This window comes from Budorcas taxicolor, chromosome 1, assembly GCF_023091745.1.
Source record: "Budorcas taxicolor isolate Tak-1 chromosome 1, Takin1.1, whole genome shotgun sequence".
NCBI lineage: Eukaryota > Metazoa > Chordata > Mammalia > Artiodactyla > Bovidae > Budorcas > Budorcas taxicolor.
This window is the reverse complement of record NC_068910.1, coordinates 186,404,426-186,422,272: the sequence shown is the minus strand read 5'-3', so window position 1 is coordinate 186,422,272 and position 17,847 is coordinate 186,404,426. Positions and strand designations below refer to the sequence as shown.

The 17,847-nt window shown below is 36.3% G+C and overlaps 1 protein-coding gene across 1 annotated transcript in view; it reads right to left on the bottom strand.

Moving 5' to 3' along the window:
• Positions 1 to 17,847, bottom strand: part of PLOD2 (procollagen-lysine,2-oxoglutarate 5-dioxygenase 2) — a 118,204-nt gene that overhangs the window by 50,968 nt on the left and 49,389 nt on the right. The window contains exons 2-3 of the mRNA XM_052638598.1: positions 13,170 to 13,261; positions 8,446 to 8,582 (exon numbers count right to left, since the gene is read on the bottom strand). Coding sequence (XP_052494558.1) covers positions 8,446 to 8,582; positions 13,170 to 13,261 — 229 coding nt within the window. The remainder of the gene's footprint in view (positions 1 to 8,445; positions 8,583 to 13,169; positions 13,262 to 17,847) is intronic.

Below are 17,847 nucleotides of genomic sequence, written 5' to 3'. Positions count from 1 at the left end.
CATGTATTCGAAGTTATAAAGGTACAGTTGGCAAATGATTATTGTGTCTTTGTAACACCAGTGAAGGACTTAATATCTCCACAGTATATCTCAAACTATTAACAAAAGTCAACAGCTTGAAACTGAGGAGTTGTGGGCTACTTGTACTCTGATGATTTAAAAATTTTATAAGTAGGCATTACCTTTATAACAAAAAGCAATTACTGTAGATCAAAATGTAAAAGTCAAAAATTCTCTTCACATAATTCAAGCAAGGATTTGACTTTGAATAAAAATTTAAGGTTGCTGGAACTTTCTCATTCCATTCTAGTAGCATTGCTATTTCTGTGTTGAAGTACTTTAGAAAAGTTTTTTTGAACCAATTTAAAACATTTCAAAGGGCAAGAAAGTTTTTCTACTTAAAATGACTTTAGTCACAGTAACCCAAAAGGTCAAACTTTTTAAAAAATGCCCACAACAGTCATAAAAATAATGCTCATAGGAATTTGATACATTTAAATGTGAAGAATAAGATAAAACTTTCCACAGTTCACTGTGGTAAATATTCCTGGGTCCTGCAAAAACCATAAGGTTTTCACCTTATGTGGTCATGCTGAGTCCTCTACCAGACATGTCAGTGTTCTATCTCAGACAGGTCATTGAAACTTTTACAAGCATTTGTCCTTCTGCGTTCCCTGTTTCTGTGGCACCATCAACCATATAGTCACTCAAGCTGAAAATCCTTCATTCAGCCCTGCCTCTTCCCTTTCCATGGCCTCTCTCATCAAATCTTTCTCTAGAACCCATTGATTCCATCTACTTAATCTATTTAAAATTTAAAGCCTCTCCACTCCCACTAAAACACACTGGACTAGATTAATTCAAAAATCTTATAAGCCTCCCCATCACCCATCCCCTCCAATAAGGACCATCTGACAAACTCTCCTGAAAACCTTTCTGTGCCAGTCCCTTGACTGGATCAGTCCCTTGACTGGATCGGAACTATGGTCTAAAGTGGGACTCAGCAAGTATTTACTATCTAGCCTTTTAGAGAAAATTCCTTAGGCTTTGAGGGCAATACGGTCTCTACTGGATGACTCAACTCTGCCTTTATGGTACAAGGCAGCCATAGCCAATTTGTAAATAATTGAGCACACTTGTGCTACAACAAAAGTATTTACAGAAAAGAGCCTGGGCCAGACTACAGCTTACCAAACTCTGGCCTGTAAAATAAAGTCTAAATGAACCAGATTCACATTAATTTCCTATTAAATAACATGTTCTGAAGTCACACTGAATTATTCAATATCTTTCATGTCTTTAATCATGATGTTTCATCAGCTTAGCACATCTTTTTCCAGTCAGATCCAAACAACTCACCTTCATCCAAATCTCACTTCCCCTACAAACCTCTACGTGAGCAGCATAAATGGAAAAGATCATTTCCATCCTCTTAATCCCCACAACTCTTTTCCTCTTTTTTTCCACAGAATGTTTCATTTTCTACTCATCATGGACAAGGAAGAGTGGCGTGCTGCAGTCCATGGGGGTCGCAAAGAGTTGGACATGACTGAGCGACTGAATTGAACTGAACTTCATGCTGGCAGTGACTATTTATACTAAACTGCATTGTCTTCCTTCACATGCCAAATACACCACTTTATTCATCTGTGTATTATTCCCCTGAGGCACAGAGGAAAACAACAGAAGTGTTCCCCAATCTTGTTTATTTGTTCCTCCCCAACCCACACTTTATTCATCATCACTGATATAAATTTAAGCCAAAAGTTAAGGAAATATTCTTGCCTGGAGAATCCCATGGACGGAGGAGCTTGGTGGGCTACAGTCCACGGGTCACAGAGTCGGACACGACTGAGTGACTTCACTTTCACTTTCACTAAAGTCTAATGAAGCATGCAAGAAGCAATACACCTGATAATTCTCTCTTTAATCATGTCTTCATCTTAAACACATATCTATATTTTTACAGATAATTGATGCTAAAAACAATACTATAGAACCACTCCCTCCTCATTTTCATAAAGCAGTTGAAAATGTCTACTCAGTTGAACTTGTGGAATAAATTACAAAATAATCACAAGAGAAATGATTAAATTTATCATAGGAATTTTGAAGGAAGGGGAAGGAATAAACTTGGACCAAGTAGGGACTATTTTAGAAACAATTACTGGGAGGATTTCTTTAATGGTATATAATTTCATTTTCTGAATATAATATTCCTACTGAGGCTGGGATGAGGTAGGAGTCAAATGAGGACACTGCCCAGGTGGAGAGTCATTTTGTCCAGACAGTTTCCTGAGAGTAGCCAAGTCCTGAGGTAACTCCTAGCAGACAGGGCAGCCAAGCAGACACTGTGGCAAGACCTCAAGCTGCTCAAGCTGCTAGCTATCTATGGGACCACGAGTTGTCATCACTTGGTGCCTCTGCTTCAGTCTCTTTACTTGTAAAATAAATGATTAAATGACAATCTCCCTCTAATTTTAAATGATAGTTAAATTTATCTCTGCAACATTAGACCTCTCAAATCTGATACATATTTAGTGCACAGTAAGTATGGTAAAGAACCTGCCTACTGACGCAGGAGACCTGAGACTTGGGCTTGATCCCTGGGTCAGGAAGATCCTCTGGAGGAAGGCATGGCAACCTACTCCAGCATTCTTGCCTGGCGAATCCCATGAACAGAGCAGCCTGGCAGGCTACGGTCCATAGGGTCACACAGAATCAGACACGACGGAAGTGACAGCACGCACACATATGCACACACAACTAAGTATTCATTGAATCAGTGAAGAAAGTAAGCAGCTTTTTTTCAATCCCCAGCATTTATTATTATATAGCTATAATATTATTATTATTATAGTATTATTATATAATAACACTACATAGTATATACAATATACTATATACAATAATATATACATATTATTATGTAATATTATATTATTATTATGTAATATTAGTATTACTATGAAGCTATGCCAGAAAACAGATACAAAGCTATGGATAGAAAAGCCTATCCAGAAGGCAAGATTTCTGTCCCAGTCAACCCCTGAGCCACCACCAATCCAGCCATGGCAGCTAGCACCATATTTTTTATAATAACAGATGCTTAATAATACATATTTACTCAAAATAAAAAGATTCAAGGAGTAGGTAATCTGGTTTGTAGATAATCTGGTTTGGGGAAAATCTGATTTATGTCTACACACAAAAAGTAGACAAATTAATACCATTTATCTAGCTATATATAAACAACCAATCCTTCTTTTAAATACAGTCTGGTTCTTCCTTATTCCAACATACCCACTAATACACTGAGTAAACACTAATAAGAATATCTGAACAATTTTTTTTTAAGTCATTCATTTCCCATGTAATTCCTAATCATATTTCACATCATGGACAAGGCTGAAGGCAATGCAATATGTTTAAGCGACAGCTAAAGATTTTAACCCTTCCTTCAAAAACAAGGGAAAAAATTAAAAACCATGTCAGTTCAGTTCAGTTCAGTTCATTTCAGTCGCTCAGTCGTGTCTGACTCTTTGCGACCCCATGAATCGCAGCACACCAGGCCTCCCTGTCCATCACCATCTCCCGGAGTTCACTCAGCCTCACGTCCATCGAGTCCGTGATGCCATCCAGCCATCTCATCCTCGGTCGTCCCCTTCTCCTCTGTGTTTGGCTTTCCTTCACTAATTTAATGAAATATTGTCCGTTGCTAATTACTAGGTTCTTTGTGTCTGCAAACCTAAACTGCCCTCATTGCCAAGAAGAAGTCTATCAAATAAATCTGCCATAATTAGTTACAATTACAGCCATCAATCTTAAAAAGCCTTGCTTTCAGAAAAATTTTACTCTGTCTTCTGTATAAACTGTGTGTATTAGTCAGCTGCTAGTTCAGTTCAGTTCAGTCACTCAGTCGTGTCCAAATTTTGAGATCCCATGAATTGCAGCATGCCAGGCCTCCCTGTCCATCACCAACTCCCGGAGTTCACTCAAACTCATGTCTATCAAGTCGGTGATGCCATCCAGCCATCTCATCCTCTGTTGTCCCCTTCTCCTCCTGCCCCTAATCGCTCCCAGCATCAGAGTCTTCTCCAATGAGTCAACTCTTCGCATGAGGTGGCCAAAGTACTGGAGTTTCAGCTTTAGCATTAGTCCTTCCCAAGAACACCCAGGACTGATCTCCTTTAGAATGGACTGATCTCCTTGCAGTCCAAGGGACTCTCAAGAGTCTTCTCCAACACCACAGTTCAAAAGCATCAATTCTTTGGCGCTCAGCTTTCTTCACAGTCCAACTCTCATATCCATACATGACCACTGGAAAAACCATAGCCTTGACTAGATGGACATTTGTTGGCAAAGTAATGTCTCTGCTTTTGAATATGCTATCTAGGTTGGTCATTCTAAATAAATGTGGTTATGTTATACATCATGTGAATGCACATTTCTAGCTTTAGTGTTTTGCAAAAGACTTATTACTTGCTGTTTATTTTATATTTACTTTAGACTACGGAAATGATGTGAGATGAAAAGCAAATTCAAGTAATTTTGTTATTTGAGTTTTTTTTTTTTTTTTTTTTTTTTTTTTTTGAGTCTGGAGATTGGGTTCTTTTATTTTTTTTTTTTTATTATTATTATTATTATTTTTTTTTAATTTTAAAATCTTTAATTCTTACACGTGTTCCCAAACATGAACCCCCCTCCCACCTCCCTCCCCATAACATCTCTGTGGGTCATCCCCATGCACCAGCCCCAAGCATGCTGTATCCTGCGTCAGACATAGACTAGCGATTCAATTCTTACATGATAGTATACATGATAGTTATTTGAGTTTAAAATGGGTCATAAAGCATGGAGACAACTCACAACATAAACAATGCATTTGGCCCAGGAACCACTAATGAATGTACAGTGCAGTGGTGGTTCAAGAAGTTTTGCAAAGGAGATGAGAGCTTTGAAGACAAGGAGCTCAGTGTCAGGCCATTGGAAGATGACAACGACCAATTGAGAGAATCATTGAAGCTGATCCTCTTAAACTACACAGGAAGTTGCTGAAGAACTCAACATAGACCATTCTATAGTCGTTCAGCATTTGAAGCAAACTGGAATGGTGAAAGCTCAATAAGCAATTAAGTGGGTGCCTCATAAGCTGACTAAAAATCAAAAAAAAAAAAAAACAATGTTTTGAAGTGTTGCTTCCTCTTATTGCACACAACATCAACAAACCATTTCCTGATCAGATTGTGATGTGGGGTGAAATTTATATTTTGTGGTGGCACTGAATGTAAATGTCATTAATCAGATGTTGCTTTTTATAGAAAGAATCCCAATATATGAAATATTTGAAAGGCATATTTGGTGGTGGTTACTGGACTCACCAAAATGATTATTTCCTCTCTGAAAATATCTACCCCATGATTTTGGTATATAGCAACTCCTTGGTTCATTGAAGTATTTGCTTAAAGATAGTTAACTTTATGACTTTGAGGTAAGATAAAGGAATTGACTTTGCAATTTATAAGCTCTTGCTAAATAATGGTAGGATTAAGGTAGACTGAATTTTTAAAAAACTAGAATGGTAGTCGCATGTTATAATATTTGTCCCCAAAATCTCTATGAGCCTACTTCAAAAGAGCTCATCATACTTCGTCCAGTCTGTTAAAGTCATCAAATCCATTATATATACTGATAGTTGTTCAAATTAAGGGGAGATTGTCAATTTCACAAAGCATCTTAATTGCAATAAAATACACACACACACTGCTGGGTGAAGTAACTTAAAAAAAAAGTTTGTGGTACTTTCTCATATGAAGAGCTTCAGTGTTCATTTGGTTTTAAGAATAACCCAAACCCTTGTTAAATATTTATTTACACCTAAATTAAATATGGTAAATCTTAACAGTATATTTATGAACACTGTCTCTAATTTTAAATGTTCATCCAAAAGTCAGTTTAGAATACATATTCCCATGGAAGTGATGTTATAAGATTGCTTTCAAATTAATTCACAAAAGCCTGTCACAATGAACACTAGGGACCATTTTGAGATATGGGAAATGTTCCAGAATCAAGCAGTGACAATATTTCCACAACTCTGTAAATTTAATAAAAATTATTGAAATTTTCACTTAAAGTGAGCATATGTCAAGGTATATAAATCATATCTCAACAAAGCTATTTTCTTAAAGACTATTTAAACTATTAACTACATAAACCTTGGTATTTTTTTATATAGTAGTAACCTATACTTCCATAAAACTAATTAGTACAGTTAAATTGTCCTTAAAAACTCACATAACAAGTAGTAATTGGTTTGGTTTACTAAAATGAGTATATTCTGAACTATAGCCTTAACTGGAGGTAAGGTTACTTAGTAGATTAACAATTCTATTGCAAAATAGTTTTCCTATTTCAAATAATTTAGAGTCAAATTCATTTCTCCCTGATCTTGGATTACCCACAATTTCAACTGTACTGATCACTTGTCCACAATATTTTTTAAAGGGTATTGTCTTTAAAGAAAAAATAAATAAAAGAAAAGAGCTCTAAAGTGGTACCAATTGTCCATCCTTCTTATCTTTGTTACTGTTTCATCATCCCTAGGTTTCTCCAGGAAGACAGATATGGTGAGTCATGAAGGAGAAAATGTTACTGCTGCTTCTTAGACTAGAGTCTGGGGAGATGGGCATGCGTGATTTCAGTTAGCTGGCTCTTTTCACAGAAGCAGTTGTCAAGAAATTTTATTCTCAGTTCACTGATATATCCCAAACACAGTGTCTGGCACACACTGGACCTTCCATTAAAAGTCTATTGTTATCTTTCGGTCATACTGGGTCTTAAAGTATCAACTAAATAAATAAATGCAACCCTAAGCAGTCTTCAGATATCTCATAGTGTCCCTTTTCTTATCCAGTTGGCCCCTAACTAAACCAGTTTCTTCCAAGTTTAAATCTTAAATGAGGGGCTCCCTTAAATGGGAGAGATAGTCTGCTAAAGGAGCAAAGGGTGAGGAAAAGGAGTTCTTCCTAAAATGCAGAAAGAGGTTTGGGAACCCCAAACCACTACTGGCTCATATGTGGTAACTTTTACAAGCAGAATCCTCCAAGTCAAAATCAAAACATACATGTGGCAAATTCAAGCTGACCAAAATGGCTGGTAATTTTAAACCAAACATACTCAATGTTTAATACAATCAGTTAGTATGAACATCCTGCTCCATTTTCCGAAGGGTTAGATAGATAGATAGATAGATTATATATATAATAGCTTTTGTAGAAAACTTCTTGATACACAAGCTAACCATCAATCTAATGTTGCAAGAATAAGTAACTATAAGCAGAACATTATTTTTTCCTGGGAGACAATATGGAAATTCTAAAGACACAAATATATGAATCTTTCAAAATTTGTAAGTGTTGATGGCACCAGAACTCCAGTATGTCTATTTTCAATTCAAAATTTCTGCCTTTATTTAAAATTTATACAAAAAGCACCATTCTTACTTTCATCTATAATAATTTGTGGGTTTGGACTTTCAAACTGAGGGAGAGATATAAAAACTTCCCTAACTTAAAGAGGAAAATGCAATGAGATTTAAAATGATAACCAATGACCAAAAAATAAAAAAGAATGTAGGAAAAATGGTAGATAAAAAGGTGTCTACCAATAATGCTTCATGACAACCTGACATTATTAAAAACCTGAGAAGAAGATGAGGAAACACAGCAGACACTCCACATTTAGTACAAGGAAAGATATTTACATATTAGAAAGATTTTTCTTTCTTATTAAACATGTTTTTTTTTTTAATTTTTCACTTACATGATCTATTTCCTCCTGGACAACCAGAATCCACTGAGTTACTCTCTCAGTATAAAGGTTCAATATGATCTTTATTCTATCTCAAATCAGGGTTAAGACATGAATTTCACAAAAATTTTAGCCTATGCCCTGTCTTCCCATTGGTATTTACGATAACTCAACAAATTTGATCATATTAATTAAATGTTAGACCATGGTTTTATAATTATGAATAATATCTACTTTTTAAAACAATGATTCATTGTGAATAAAATAATTCAATATATATTCTGCAAGCATGAATTTCAACTCTTTTAAAATAATTTAATACAGACTTAGAAAGCCACATGTTCGGGACTTCACTGGCAGTCCAATGGTTAAGACTCCACCGTCCAATACAGGGGACATGGATTAGATCCTTCATCAGAGGACTAAGATCCCACATGCCCCGGGGCAAGTAAGCCCATGCACTGCAAATAAAGAGAAGCCCATGCATTGCAATGAAGAATCTGAGTGCTGCAACTAAGACCTAGCACAGCCAAAAAAATATTTTTTTAATTTTAAATTAAAAAAAAAAAAAGTGTCTTCCAAAAGGATGGCACCAACTGACAAAAAAAAAAAGCCACAGGTTGTTTCTCTTACCATTCAGTAAACAAGACAACCAGATCCTCTTGATTGGCATAATGTTCCATGACTTCTTTCATCAATCTCACTTTTTGGCCCCCTCCGATTGTATTAATTCCATCACCACCTCTCCACTCTTCTCCTTGACCAAGGACCTATAAATGAAAACAACATTTTATCCCTGGGCAAAACTCAGGTTATGAAGTGTTATAAACACTGGAAGTTACCAACAGCTTGTACAATATAACATAGCACCACTCTTTAAATGTTACACTCATTATGCTAGACAGAAAAAAAAACTTGATGTCTAGATCAGGTCATAATTCTTTAATGTTATCCACCCCATACAATGCCATTCTCAATTTTAACATGAAAAGTAGACACTAATCCAAGGAAGTTGGGAATTGGTGAGGGAAGCCACAGAAAGTATTTCTCACATCTTATTTCTCTTTATTCTGACTGAAATGAAAAGGAAAGAAAATGAAGAAACTTTCCAGATCACTTTTAAATCTGGCAGGATATCTGTCTGATGAACAAGGGGGAGCCCTGGAAGCTCAGTGAATCCTGGATGGGGCCCTTGATCTGTTTCCCTGCTGAAACCAAATCAGTCATCCCAGGAAAAACAGAGGGTATCAGGTCAAATGCCATCTTCCCTACCTTAAGAATCTTAAACTTATGTTTCCCTCAAAAGTTTAATTATTTATCAGTGCAAGAAATCACCTAAGCACAATTACTCAGAGCTAAGCCTGCAGTCATCCTGGGTTCTGTTTGCCCAGCCTCAGCAGTTGCCTCTTGATTGTGTGCCTGCTGATGCACCAGGCTGTGAAGAAGCAGGAAACAAGTCGATGAGCCCCCCTGCCACAGACACATCTTGGACCTTAGTTTCATCAAAACCAAGTCTGAAGCTCCTGAAACAAGGATCTGCTAACACAGTGGTCCCCAACCATTTTGGCACCTAAGACCAGTTTCATCAAAAATAATTTTCCCATGGACCATGGTTGGGGATGGTTTTTATATTGTGATATATAATACAATATATAATCTGTATTTACAGCCACTCCCCTCACTAGCATCACTGTTATAGCTCCACCTCACATCATCAGGTTTTAGATACTCATAAGAGCATGCAACCGAGATATCTCACATGTTCACTGTTCACACTTCATGCTCTCCTACAAGAATCTAATGCTGCTGCTGCTGCTGACAGGAGGTGGTGCTCAGGTAGTAACGTGAGCGATGAGTGGCTGAAAATATAGATGAAGCTTCACTGGCTTCACCTCCTGCTATGCAGCCAGGTTCCTAACAGGCCATAGACTGGTACTGGTCTGTGGCCTGGGGGTTGGGGGCTGCTGTACTAAAAATTTGTGAATTCAGAGGGAATGAAATTAAGAATACAAAAGAAAAGCATAAAATTAGTTTAGAAAATAAATATTATTAATTCTAAATTTATTTACCATCGAGCCAAATACAAGCCTAGCTGGTAGAGCTTGTGGGACTCCCAGCCTCAGATCCCTAGTTAGCACTTCCTCACCACTTACTTATATTGCAGGGAGAAAGAAACACTGGTGTGGAAATTTGGATTCATATTGGGGCTAGTCTATTAGAACATTCAGTTCAGTTCAGTTGCTCAGTCGTGTCCGACTCTTTGCGATCCCATGAATTGCAGCACGCCAGGCTTCCCTGTTCAAAACCAACTCCCGGAGTTCACTCACACTCATGTACATCGAGTCAGTGATGCCATCCAGCCATCTCATCCTCTGTCGTCCCCTTCTCCTCCTGCCCCCAATCCCTCCCAGCATCAGAGTCTTCTCCAATGAGTCAACTCTTCGCATGAGGTGGCCAAAGTACTGGAGTTGCAGCTTTAGCATCATTCCTTCCAAAGAAATCCCAGGGCTGATCTCCTTCAGAATGGACTGGTTGGATCTCCTGGCAGTCCAAGGGATTCTCAAGAGTCTTCTCCAACACCACAGTTCAAAAGCATCAATTCTTCGGTACTCAGCCTTCTTCACAGTCCAACTCTCACATCCATACATGACTACTGGAAAAATCATAGCCTTGATTAGACGGACCTTAGTCGGCAAAGTAATGTTTCTGCTTTTGAATATGCTATCTAGGTTGGTCATAACCTTCCTTCCAAGGAGTAAGCGTCTTTTAATTTCATGGCTGCAATCACCATCTGCAGTGATTTTGGAGCCCCCAAAAGTAAAGTCTGACACTGTTTCCACTGTTTCCCCATCTATTTCCCATGAAGTGATGGGACCAGATGCCATGATCTTCGTTTTCTGAATGTTGAGCTTTAAGCCAACTTTTTCACTCTCCATTTTCACTTTCATCAAGAGGCTTTTTAGTTCCTCTTCACTTTCTGCCATAAAGGTGGTGTCATCTTCATATCGGAGGTTATTGATATTTCTCCTGGCAATCTTGATTCCAGCTTGTGTTTCTTCCAGTCCAGCGTTTCTCATGATGTACTCTGCATATAAGTTAAATAAGCAGGGTGACAATATACAGCCTTGATGGACTCCTTTTCCTATTTGGAACCAGTCTGTTGTTCCATGTCCAGTTTTAACTGCTGCTTCCTAACCTGCATACAGATTTCTCAAGAGGCAGGTCAGGTGGTCTGGTATTCACATCTCTTTCACAATTTTCCACAGTTTATTGTGATCCACACAGTCAAAGGATTTGGCATAGTCAATAAAGCAGAAATAGATGTTTTTCTGGAACTCTCTTGCTTTTTCCATAATCCAGCGGATGTTGGCAATTTGATCTCTGGTTCCTCTGCCTTTTCTAAAACCAGCTTGAACATCTGGAAGTTCACACTTCACATATTGCTGAAGCCTGGCTTGGAGAATTTTGAACATTACTTTAGTAGCATGTGAGATGAGTGCAATTGTGCAGTAGTTTGAGCATTCTTTGGCATTGCCTTTCTTTGGAATTGGAATGAAAACTGACCTTTTCCAGTCCTGTGGCTACTGCTGAGTTTTCCAAATTTGCTGGCATATTGAGTGCAGCACTTTGACAGCATCATCTTTCAGGATTTGAAATAGCTCAACTGGAATGCCATCACCTTCTTGACCTAAAAAGTGGCTTCCTCTGGCCCTAACATTTGTTATACTTGTGTTCCACAACCCCTTTGGACTTCTCCAATACTACAGTACTACTGGGCCTAAATATCTGAGCACCTACTCTGTGTAGTGCTGTGTTGATTAAGCTCTAGTCTTATTTTCTTTCCACTCCATCAGTGTGACAGACTTTAGTATGCATCAGAATCACTCAGAGGATTTCTTAAAACAGATTTCTGGGTCCAGCTCCCAGTCTATGATTCAGAAGGTGGGGAGAAGCCTAAGAAACCTCAGTCCTATTTCCCAGCTGATGCTGGTGTTGGTGGTCTAGGGTCCATACTTCAAAATCATATAATGGAAAGACAGCAGGAGGATCAAAACCTCCAGAGTCAGACAAAGGGTGCTGGGGTCCAAGATTTGACCCCTTAAAGTTCTATGCCCTGGGGCAAGTTTCCTCATTCATAAGCAAAGTAATATCTACCTTACATGGTTTATATAATGAATCAACAGCATGCCATGTATAAAGGTCCTAACAGTGTCTCACACATAAGAAATATTCCACACTCTCCCCATTCTGAACCCTTACAATGTCCTTCATTGGATTTCAGAATTATTTTACCATAATTTTTCTCCATTTCCATGTAGGAAATACTACAGTATTTCCTCTGTATCCTAACAAGCTTCTCTAATGTATTTCTCCTTTATCCTATACTAAACACCTAGATCTCCTTCTTTAGCAAAGTTAGCTTCTTTTAACAGTTGTTCTACATTAACATATGTACCTATTCTTCTAGCAGTTATGTAGCAAATATTATCTTTTTTGTGCATTATATACTAGAACAGCTCACCTTTTCCCTAAGCAAAAAGCAGTCTCTCTCTCCTTGCTTTTTTTAAGTTTTATTGTTTTGTTGTGTAAATGTATTAAATTCATTTGTTTGTTTTCCGACCTTGGGATATCTCTCTCTTCTCCTCTATATGTGGAAAAGATTTAGCTGACAGAGCCTCATTTCTGTTAAAAAATAAATAACTTAAAAAAAACAAAGCAGGTCTTTCATAGCTCAGTTTACTAGTCCTACCAAATTTACCATTTCTTCTGACCATTTATCAATAAGATATTCTCCTAGAGATAAGTTATAAAGCCCTTTTAATGTTACTAAATTCCTCTAAAACAAACAAAAAACAAGCACCTTCCAATAATGGAATAGAAAAAGTATCTGCTTCACAGTAATGTTTCCAATTTTCCTAAATGAAGAAACATACCAAGGTAGATAAACCCACTACAAAAGGAAAAAACTTCAAAGTGAAAAAAATTACTATCAAATCTTAATTATGTTATACCCATACAAGACTCCTCAAAACAAATATATATGTGTGTGTGTGTGTGTGTGTGTGTGTGTGTGTGTGTGTATCCTTCTAAATATCCTTCTGTTGTTTTATACAACATGTTTATACAAAGCATTAGCAAATACTAGGAAATTATCGTCTGAGTGGCAGAGTATTAACAAGGCCGAAATCTATCTTTAAAACAATCAAGTAAGTGTAAACTAACGACAATTATGTAATCAAATTTCATCTCCCTCCTGTGGATTATAGATCGTGTTGCTATTGCTATTGTTCTCACTATGAAAAATGTACTTCAGGTACACAGTCTAAAATCTCCATGAATTAAAAAATATACCATACCTTCACAGTATAATTGAAGTATTTGGCTGATTGCATAAATCGATGGAATCCATCACTTTCTTTTGTTGCTACAGTTATGACTAATAATTTATCTGCAAAGACAGAGGGAATAACATAAGACAGTTTACCAAGAGGCTAACTACTCACACTTTACAGAGATCACTATAGTGACTAGAGACCTCATTAAACCCATGGGAATGTTCTGGTTTGTCAGTCTACATGAGGCTAAACAAAGAGCTGTTGAAAAACCAGGCAATTAAAATTGGTTATATTACTACCAAATGACAGACTGTCAAACAATGAATTATTTTAATGGTAAGAAAGTATATTAATATTTAAGATAAAGCATGCCCTCAACAGAGGATTTCAGCACTAAGAGAAACACTTCCATAAAATTGCAGAAGGTTTTATCTATAAAGACCAACTCTCCTACATATTATCTGATCAACCAGCTTCATTGTCACCTATAAATCACTGCTGATGAATACAAACATCAGTTAGGTTCAGAAGGAAATTACATTCCTCAAAGCACACATACAAGACAAAAAGATCCAATCATGAGATTAACCTTAACTTTTTCAAATAAATTATGCAAAATTGGGAAAAAATACTTAGAAACAGAATCTTAATATTTTTCTTATCAAAGAATGTTTGTAAATGTGAAGTCTATAAAATCCACATTTATATCACCTTCAGTGTTTTGGCTTTTTGTTAAAGAATAAAAGGAACCGAAATCAACACTGCCCTAGTAAATACACAGCTTTGAGTCATCATTTTATAATGGATTATTATTTTCAATCTAATACAACACCTCTTCTTAATAGAAGAAAACAGATTTAAGGAGTCATCTCAAATTACCTACAGAAGCTATTAAGGAAAAATACTTATCAGGAAAAGACATGTTGGACAAATGCTAAAAAGAAACAAACGCATCAGAAAATGCCAAAGGTACTAGCGCATTTTCTTTCTTAACCTTAGGGTATCAGAGGGCCAGTGGACTAAGAAAGCAAAATTAACTAAGAAAGCAAAATGTCTTTTTGATGCTCTAAGCACTGAGTTCGGAGAGGGCAATGGCACCCCACTCCAGTACTCTTGCCTGGAAAATCCCATGGACAGAGAAGCCTGGTAGGCTGCAGATTATGGGGTCACTAAGAGTCTGAAACGACTGAGTGACTTCACTTTCACTTTTCACTTTCATGCATTGAAGGAAATGGCAACCCACTCCAGTGTTCTTGCCTGGAGAATCCCAGGGACGGGGGAGCCTGGTGGGCTGTTGTCTATGGGGTTGCACAGAGTCGGACACGACTGAAGCAACTTAGCAGCAGCAGCAACAGCAGCAGCAGCAGCAGCAGCAGCAGCAGCAAGCACTCACTGAGTTACGTCATTTGACTCTCAATTACTGTTATCAATAAGAAAAAATTTACAGTGTAAAGTATCTCCTAAACAATAAAGCGAATTCACTTTCACTTTTCACTTTCATGCATTGGAGAAGGAAATGGCAACCCACTCCAGTGTTCTTGCCTGGAGAATCCCAGGGATGGGGGAGCCTGGTGGGTTGCCGTCTATGGGGTCGCACAGAGTTGGACACAACTGAAGCAACTTAGCAGTAGTAGCAGTAGCACCAAACAATAAACAACCATTGAAAATGAAATACATAGCATTAATGTATTATAACAATCAATTAAAAACTATTTCATAAGATCCAAGGTAATCATCAAATTTTGAAAATAAACAAAATATAAATAAGTGTAACACACATAAAGAAATCAATTCAAGCAAGTCAATCAACAAAAAGGAAAACATTACCATGAAGATAAATATTAACATTCTTATATATTTTTCTACAAATTCATATTTCTCACATAACTTCTACCATTATGAGAAACAGATATTCAAGCAAAAATAAAAGTTATTTTCAATAAAGCTGTCAGCACTTTTCCAATAAATTAAAAGTACTTTTCCAATAAATTATTCTTTTTTAAAAAACAAAATTTCATTTGTAAAGTTTCAAACAGGGCTTAATCAATTAAGAAAACTTGACATATTATCATTCACAATAAATTCTGAATAAAAGAATACTAGATTCTAATTCATAAGAGTAAAGGAAATACTTTTTTAAGTCCTTTCACTGTCATAAAATGACTATGTTTAAAGACAGCTTTCTTTATTAGCTTTTTCTACATAAATCAGAGTATTAGCTATAAGTTTACAGATTTTGCCTAGATGGATTTTTATACTTACAATTTTCAGCACAAAATTAACAGCAAGGATTTCACCATCCTTAATAGGAAAGTAATGTTGGCCAGACCCTCAGACAGACAGAAATATTACCTAATCTAATGACTCAGAAGGCAAAACTAAAAATATGTAGCCTGACTGTGTCTGGCAATCCTATGCCAAATAAGGACTCCTGTTGTTACAGTATTACTGCTAATTGCAAGAAAGTAAAACCAAGTAATAAGTAATTTCATCAAAGAAAGGTCTCCTCAATAACATTACATACAAATGTTTGTTTCTTCTTACCTGCTATTAGTATCATAACTATGAGGAAAATAAATCTTACTCAACTAGGGGAAGTAAAAGAAGAAAGGGCTGACATGTACCACTCACAAGTTCTTGCCAGCCAGTAGTTCACCAGTTCAACTTGACCACCGTCTTATGACATATTCTTGTTAAAAACTTTAACCTACATTTAACACATAATTCAGATTCCAGTAAAATCCATAACACAAGTTTACCAGAAGTATTAGGACAGAAGATCAACTGATCTCCAGAATCAATGTCAAAAGAGAAAAAGAGGAAAGGGAAACTAGCATACTATATCCCACCAGAATTAAGAGACAATGCAACCAAACATACATCACTGCCTTTATTAGGGTCCTGATGTGAAAAGTCGACTGCCAATAAGGTATCTGTGAGAAAATTAGGCAATCTGAACATTAACTTATATGTGTTAATGTTAAGAAACTACTGCTCATTTTTAGCATGATAATAATGGTACTGATATTTTTTAGAGTCCTTATAATTTAGAGGCAAATACTTAAGTATTTACCCAATGAAAAAATATAGTGTTTGTGATCTGTTTTAAAATTTTTAGGGGTAGATAGGAGGCAATGGAGGAGGAAGATAAAAAATTAAACAAGACTGCCCACATATGATGATGGTTAAAACTGAATTCCATTTACATATGTTTGGAAATTCCTACAATTAAAAAGCATAATCGATAATATTCCAATCTGAAAAATATTCAGTATAAAACTTGTTTTAACAGTCTGAAAAGGAAAAATGGAATAGAGAGAAATTTTCTAAACAAAGAATATTATAATTTAAACAACTATAATTAGTACCTTACCCAATCCACCCACAACAACCAAAAGGATCAAGTGAGATATTGAGAAAATGGGCCTGAAAAATGGGCGCCCATCAACCACTAACAAAACCAGTCTAAAAATGTGATAAAGAAAAGATAAGCTCAACTCTGGCCAAATATAACCTCTAGAGCCATGGTCTGACTCTGTCAGAAAGTGGATTAATGCAGTTACCATGAGCAAGAAACATGTAATGCATCAATAGAGTGTGGTCGATGAGAACCATTTATCAAATGAAAATCACATCAGAGCCAAAAAAAAAAAAATCTTTCTATAATCATATATATAAAGTCCACCAAAATACCTAGCACTATAGTAGGTTTAATAAATATTTTAGTGGCTTAATATTTAGCTCTCTAGAAAAATTTAGATGAATAACAATCTCTCCAAAAATCAAGACAATTTATTTAGAAAGGCAAAAACAAACAAACAAACAAAAGCCACACTATGTTCTCTCTTAATGAATTTACAACTTTGGAAGAAAAATGCATTGTTAGAGTCATGTTTTTTTCCTCTAGATGTTGATTTAATAACAGAATTTATCAATTTTTAGTGCTGATCTAAATTTTCTTTCCAAAAACAAATCATAGCTTTAAAATAAGAAGTTTTTGGCTGATATGTCCTGTCTCCAAATGATTCTTCGATCAGCCCATAAATCCAGCTGAAATTCATTGTCTTAATGACAGGCAGCACATTCAGTAACTCAGCACCAGCCCAGCTACCTTTGATCTTACTCAGAGGGATAAATTTCCCATCTTCCCAAGAAACTTTCTCTACACTCAGTCTTAATTTTAAATTAAAAAAAAAAGAAATTCTACCCCTGAGTACATTGCCCTTACTCTGCTATAACTCATTTTATGAAAGAAGTATCTTTCATCTATAAAACTCAGTGGTGCTCAACTTTCTATTCAAGGAACACATTTTCTAGGAATGGTTACTGTAAGAGCCAGCAAACTTTCACTGTAAAAGTTCAAATAGTAAATATTTTAGGCTTTGTAGTCTATATTCAATCTGTCACGATTCTCCTTTTTCCTTTCTTCTTTAAAACATTTTTAAAATTTAAAAAAAAAATTTTTTTTCTAGGTTTTCTGGCTGGCTGCATAAAAACAGTTATGGGCCAGATTTGGCCTAAACATTATAGTTTGCCACTGTGGTTGGCCATATGGATCTGACAACAAACTATATGGGTTCCAGTCTCAGACCTACCACTTATTACTTGTTTGAAATTGGTCAATTACTTAAACTCTGTGCCTCATGTTTCTCACTTATAATATATATGTAATAATAGCACCTGATAGGCTTGCTGTGAT